The sequence below is a fragment of the Pyxicephalus adspersus genome, chromosome 6 (genome assembly GCF_032062135.1).
Source record: "Pyxicephalus adspersus chromosome 6, UCB_Pads_2.0, whole genome shotgun sequence".
NCBI classification, from domain to species: domain Eukaryota; kingdom Metazoa; phylum Chordata; class Amphibia; order Anura; family Pyxicephalidae; genus Pyxicephalus; species Pyxicephalus adspersus.
Window position 1 is genome coordinate 101336460 of NC_092863.1, and position 6719 is coordinate 101343178.

Here is a 6719-nt window from a genome sequence, read left to right on the forward strand (position 1 = left end):
GTAGATCGAATCTGCACTTCGCGGATGGAGATTAGAAGAGCAGAACGTGTCCCCAGGACCTGCGGGACAGCAACGGAACAAGGTAAGTGGGTTTTTTTTTTTTAGTTTAAAGCTATCCCGAGTGTGACTCGGGATTATCGCTTTTGGTACACTAAATCCACCCCGAGTCACACTCTGGATTACCGCTAGGGGGGTTAAATAGGGGTTGCAAATGACAGATACAGAGACACACAGGAAGAGAGGACCCTTACAATCTAGGAGGTGGGGAAAGCAGCACACAATAGGAGGAGATATATGGAGTGGCGGGAAGTAGTGAGGGTTTTAGGAGACAGAATGTAGAGGATAAGTACAGCTGCTGAGAATCAGGGAGAATCAGCCAAATATCTAATATTCAGGCCTTGCCTGGCCCGATGAACAAATAACTGGCAGAACCACAAACAACATTTGAGTCTGCAGACGGTCAGTGGACTCATCACCTATAGGCTCTGCACGACGGGTCTTTACTATGCTCCTTGTCAAATTTCCAGGTAGCCAAAACAGAACCTTGTCATTAAGCGAGGAGCGTTTGTATGTCATTTAACTTTTTTCTGTACTGGAGTTTTGGAGGAAGTTAGGGAGACTAAATGGGGCTTTTACTTCACCTGCCTAAACTTCTACAGTTAAAGCAATAAGCCTGATTCATTAAAGCGATAAACTAGTGAAGCTGGATGATCCAGAAAACCTGGAATGGATTTTCTCAATGTCATTTGCTAGAAAATGTTTTGAATCCTGGACCAGATCTATTTACGGGTTTGCTGGATTATCCAGGTTCACCGATAAAAGTGTATACTCTCCAGCCTTCGAGAGATTTAATAAATAAGTAACATTGTGCTGTCAATGTGGGCAGGGCTACGTGAGACAATTTCACTGATAGAGCCACCAACTGTGCCATCATCTAAGCAGCAAGGATTACAATGCTGCATTCATTTTACTAAAGGTGTAAGTGCATGAACAACCTAACAAATCGATTTCCTATGCTATGGTTCTACTGGCAGGAAAAAACCTGAATTTACAAAGCTACTCACGGGTTTATTAGAATAACAGAGCCCAGCCTTTCCGGTATGGGCAGCTTAAACTTCTCCTGCAAAGGTAGATTGTGTAAAAGGCACACAGTGGTAGAATATACCAGACATCCTGATTTTGGAGTGTAGCTACATGTAATTTTATAAACAATTCATTATAAGAAAAGAATCACACATTCTAACAAGACCTTGATATCCAAAAGAGAAAATATAGATTAGGTCAATGAGCGTCACCTTGGCCAGTCTGCTCATCTGATCCTCAGAAGCGGAGCTGCTCGTCCTTCCTGGGGTCTTGGTTGGTTCTGATCCATCAGCTTCAACGTTTGGCCAAACTTTTAAATCGTGCATACCCTGACGAAACATCCTGCAGTAACAGAAAATAACAAATATGTCTTGTACTGAAAAACCAATTACTAGTAATGTATCCAAACCAAAAGAAAAAGATACTGCAGCTTATCAATCCTGCTGCAATAACTTTTATTGCATTTAGCTTGTACTTGGTGATCCTGCAATTAGGCGACTTCCTGTACCAAGGTGACAATACTTACTGACTGCTACTGCTTAGACATACAGTGTGGTCACCAGTGTTCAACCAAGACTTTCTTAAGCTGGATTGTAAAAAATTGTAGGCAGGTGGTAGCCCCTGTATTATGACCCAGCTTTTCAGTAACCACGCAAAAACAGCCGGGTGGTTACTGAAAAGTGCCGGGTGGTGCGCCCAACTAAAAGGTGCTAGGGAGAAGACCAGTTGTCACTGTAGACTGTTCTACCTGAATTTAAAAAAAATATATAAATGTTTCTAATTTATCTCAATTCCTAGGCAAAAAGTGTTTGGCTGGGGTTAAAAGAAAAATTGTGTGGAGTTCTGCTTTATCTGCAAGCTTTTACTATCCTGATCATACATGCGATTAGCGCCCCATATACTTCTATGGGATTGCAATAGGCAGACACGACTTGGTCGGCGAAGACTTCTCCCCCAGCCCCTTTTAGCTGGGCGCACCACCCGGCTATTTTTAGGTGGTTACTGAAGAGTTGGGTTACTATACAGGGGCTGCAACCCACTTACAATTTCTTCCCACCCAACTTAGAAAAATTTCTGTGTTCCACACTGGACTTGCACCAGTAGATTTTGTTTTAAAGGACCTTGAAGGTGGATCTAAACAGATGAAGATAGTCAGCTACCTCTCAGCATTAGGAGGGGGTCACATAATTTAACCAAAATTCCAGTTTCACCCTAGGCTCCTGCAAAATTCTCTAATGTGCCATCGAGCAATCATTTAAGACACAGCGCACTCTAGCAACTATCTTTAGCAGCGGAAGCCTGGAATAAGTGCCAACGCTAACAGTATAAAATGTAGAGCTTTGCTCCAGCCACCATTACAGTGAAATGATTTGTACTGTCAGTCAGGTTCCTGGTGCAGCTGCTGCTGTAAGTAAAAAACGGGTTTCAGGGCACAAATATTACCATTTTTATATATATTGCTTGAAGGACTTAAAGCTGTTCTGGGACAGGCACAGAAAGATAAGGTAAATTTCCCAGTATTGGCTATTCCTGGTTGTAATATGTTTGGAGACGGTGACTTGGAAGAACCGTGCATACAGAGCAGTCCAGGCTTCTTATCTGCAGATATTGCCTCAATGCATTACAGCCACGATAACTAAGAATTTAAAACTAACCCATATTTTCCAAAAAGCGATACAGTTGTACCACCCACAGGGATTGACTTTCCGGGTCCATAGACATCCCATATAGTAAGCGCCACCTGGGCATTTCTAGGTAAGTCGGGATATTTCACTGGCAGCTTCAGCCACTCGTTCCAGCTGAAAAATCAAAACACAAAATATAAACTTTCAATGTAATGTAGATTGCAGATACAAAACAGCAGAAGAAGACAAACCGTGTTCTCAACAATGTAGAAAAGGCAAATCCTACTATTCCTAATCCTGCACAAGAGCAGTCAGAGAGTGACAGCCTGACGAAGCCAGACAGGAAACAGGAACATTTCACCTTGGAATCAAATGCAAGCTCCTGAGCTTTCCCATCGTATCACTCCACAGTTCTTGTCTCACTTACCTTTCTGACCTGATAGAAAAGTACTCCCCTAGCCACTCCCTTCTCTTCTCCAATAACCTACTAATGACTTCCTCACTCATAACCTCATCACACACACGGCTCCAAGACTTTTCTAAAGCTGCCCTGACTCTCTGGAATGGTCTTCCTCGTCATATTGGGCTTGCTCCTACTTTCAGCTTATTTAAAAGAGCCCTCAAAACCCAACCTTCAACCTCACCTACCCGTCTTCTTCCGTCTACTAAACCCTCACTACTTCCCACCATTCCTTATCCCCCTCTTATTGTGTGTTACTCCCCCCACCTCTTAGATTGTAAGCTCTTCGGGGCAGAATCCTCTCCTCCTGTGTCACTGTCTGTATCTGTCATTTGCAACTTCTATTTAATGTACAGCTCTGCGTGATATGTTGGTGCTATAAAAATCCTGTTTAATAATAATAAATTGATTTCTGTAACTGGGAGGAGTGAACTCTGAACTACCACACCAGACATCCCTGAATGATTATTAATTATACTTTGTGGTTAACTAGGAGTAACTGTAAGGTGTGCTGCATCTGCCTCATAGCATTCTAAGGAGGAAGAGTGGTACATCCAAAGGTCACAGTTGTGTAAATTTTGGAGTGGAGTGAATAGTGACTTTTTTCCATGCAGTTGGGGTTGCTTTCCCTAAAGTGAATGTCATATAGCCAGGTATGGCTGTCAGAAGTCTGAAGAGATGGATATTATTTTTATACAATGATGTGGAAGATAATCCGGCACTTACTTCCATCTGGTGCTAAAGGCTTTGTACGAGGTCCTCACAGGCAGAGCCAGCGGCTTTCCATCAGCAAACACCTGGCAGGTGACGTAAAGGTCTGAGCATTGTTCTTGGTAGAGTCCGGAGAATTTCAGCATGGGGTCCTCCAGCACAGCCTTGTAGCTCTTCTGTTCTCTTTTACCCTCCAAACTTCCTCTGAAAACACAAATAGGAAAACCGTGAAGATCTGAATCTGCTGCATCTTTTATATTATATATATTATTACAGACTGGGGAATGTTTCATCAGATTTGGGTCACGGTAATTATCTTTAAAACAAACCCGAAGACCAATTTTTGTACCCACTCAGGTGCAGGGCAGAGTGCGGCATGCTGGGAGATGTAGGCAGCCGGAGTAAAGACGGCAAGTGAGAAGATGGGTGGACAAACAATACAGGAAAGGTATGAAATGGTAAGGATGGGAGTCACTGATATGTGGAAGTCAGGTAGATAGCAGAGAGGTAATAAGGGGGTTGGAGAGGTAGTAATGCTTGGGGGTGGGGGGGGGATAGATGTTCATTTCTTCACTACTCTCCACTTATTGGGGTTGGAGGAGTGCAGATAAAGTAAGGATATAAAGTAAGGAGAACTGCTGGTATCCCATCCTTAGCACTACCCACCAACGTGAGATTATTTCTTCACTATTCCCCATTAAATCAATACCCTCCAAAAAGGATTCTCTTAAAAAAATCAGGAGTTTCCAATCCTCCTTTTCTGAACACATCAGCTATAGGCGCTAAACATATCCAGCCACCTTATACCTAAACACAAAGTACCCAGAGTACCAACTCTTTCCCTAAATATTGCTCCATACAACCAACAATCTGTGCTCTCTGAATTCCCTGAGGAAGCCATTGAGTGAAACGCGTCGGGGATGGAGACAAGACTTACAATTGTTATAATGCCCCTATGTAACATGGGCTGATTAGATATTGTTTAGTATAGGAGAACTGTGTATCATTTTTCTTAAGTAAAATATATTTCTTTATTATTATTGCCAAAAAAGTTGTCTTTCTTCTCTCTCTTTATAGGCTAGGCAACCGTATAATTTTTATATTAGAATAGACCGCCCGTTAGGTAAACTACCTTTTATCTATGCTAAGGAGAACAATGATCGGCAATAGGAAGTATTGAGGTATAGCAAATGTCCAGAAATGGTAAATAAAATGGCGGATGGGGGAGATATATGGGGGGGGGGAAATGACATAAGGGGTGATAGCGCCCCCTCACACACATACATATCCTAAGCAGCTTACCAATCGCCAGGTAAGGTAAGAGGTAAAGAGACAGGTGGGAAGGAGAGGTCAGGGATAACATTTGGGGGCCAGGGTATGAGGGTACAGGGAGCTTAGGGGTGCCGGTACAAAGACAGGTGAGGCCAGGAGTACTGGAGGGGGAGGGGCAGGTGAGGGGTAGAGTACAGTGACAGTAAGGGACAGGGGAGATGTCCAAGGTATGTTTGGGGGGTGCAGACATTGAAAAAAAGTCAAAGATAATATTAGGGATGTGAGGGTCCAGGTATGGGGATCAGGGATACAGCGGGGCTGGTATTCCACTAACCCGACTCTCTCCTCTACAATCTATTATGAATGCTGCAGCCAGACTCATCCCTCCTTCTCACCTACCTACCTACCCCATACACAGCGTTCCCACCTACCCACCCCATACAGCCTTCCCACCTACCTACCCCATACACAGCTTTCCCTCCTACCCACACCCTCCCCACCTACCTACTCCATACACGGCCTTCCTACCTACCACCCTCCCTACCTACTACTTCATACACAGCCTTCCCACCTACCTAACCTATACACAGCCCCCCCACCTACCTATCCTATACACAGCCCACCAACCTACCTACCCCATACACAGCCTCCCCACCTACCTACCCCATACACAGCCTTCCCACCGCTCCTCCTCTGCCTCTCTTTGTAGTTCTCTCCATAGGCTTCTATTTCACCTTAGAATCAAATTCAAGCTCATGTGCTTTGTCTTCCAATCCCTCTACAGTTCTTGCCCCACTTACCTTTTTGACCTGGTAGAAAAATCCCCCCTAGCTGCTCTCTCCGCTCTTCCCATGACCTAGTAATGACTTCCTCACTCATAACCTCATCACACGCACGGCTCCAAGACTTTTCTAGAGCTGCCCCGACTCCTTGGAACAGTCTGTCCAAAAGAGCTTACAATCCAAGAGGTGGGTAAAGTAGTACACAACAGGAGGGGGGATATGGAAGGGTAGGTACTAAGGGTTTAGGAGACAGAAGATGGGTAGGTGAGTTTGAAACAATGGGTTTGAAGGGCTCTTTGAAAAAGTAGGTGTACATTTTCCCTCCCTGATCTATGAGGATGGGGTGTTCAGTAGCTCAAACAAACTTTCTCTCCTAAAGTGACCACATTGCTTCTTATAGACACAGTACACTGAGTATTGTCACCCCAGGACAGAAGGTGACCGCATGCTACTAGGTGAAAATTAACAAGAAATCTAATTAGGGAAAACTAATGCAGCCACTCCACCTAGGGAAGATTGCAATATACTACATGTTGCTCTGCTTTGATTACTAGGACTTATCCAATTCATAAAGGGCATACATCTTACTCATATTGGGCTTCTTTTTCCCTGGCAGAGCTATGGTGTGCTAAGTCTGCAAAAAAGGGACAGCTGGGAAATGCTATATAAAGCACACCTGGTTATCCTAAAATGAGCGGCGGGCCTAAGGATGGGGCATAAAAGATTGAAAATCTCCAATGTAGCATGGTAGCTCAGTGGTTAGCACTCTAATCTTTGCAGCGCTAA

At 43.9% G+C, this 6719-nt stretch overlaps 1 protein-coding gene across 1 annotated transcript in view; it reads right to left on the minus strand.

The window, feature by feature from the left end:
* The window catches only part of PIK3C3 (phosphatidylinositol 3-kinase catalytic subunit type 3), a gene marked incomplete at its 5' end in the record, with an annotated part of 107499 nt that extends 103416 nt beyond the window's left edge, over positions 1-4083 (minus strand). Inside the window, 3 exon segments of the mRNA XM_072413983.1 lie at positions 1296-1425; positions 2739-2882; positions 3895-4083. Coding sequence (XP_072270084.1) covers positions 1296-1425; positions 2739-2882; positions 3895-4083 — 463 coding nt within the window.
* Between the last annotated feature and the right edge of the window lie 2636 nt (positions 4084-6719).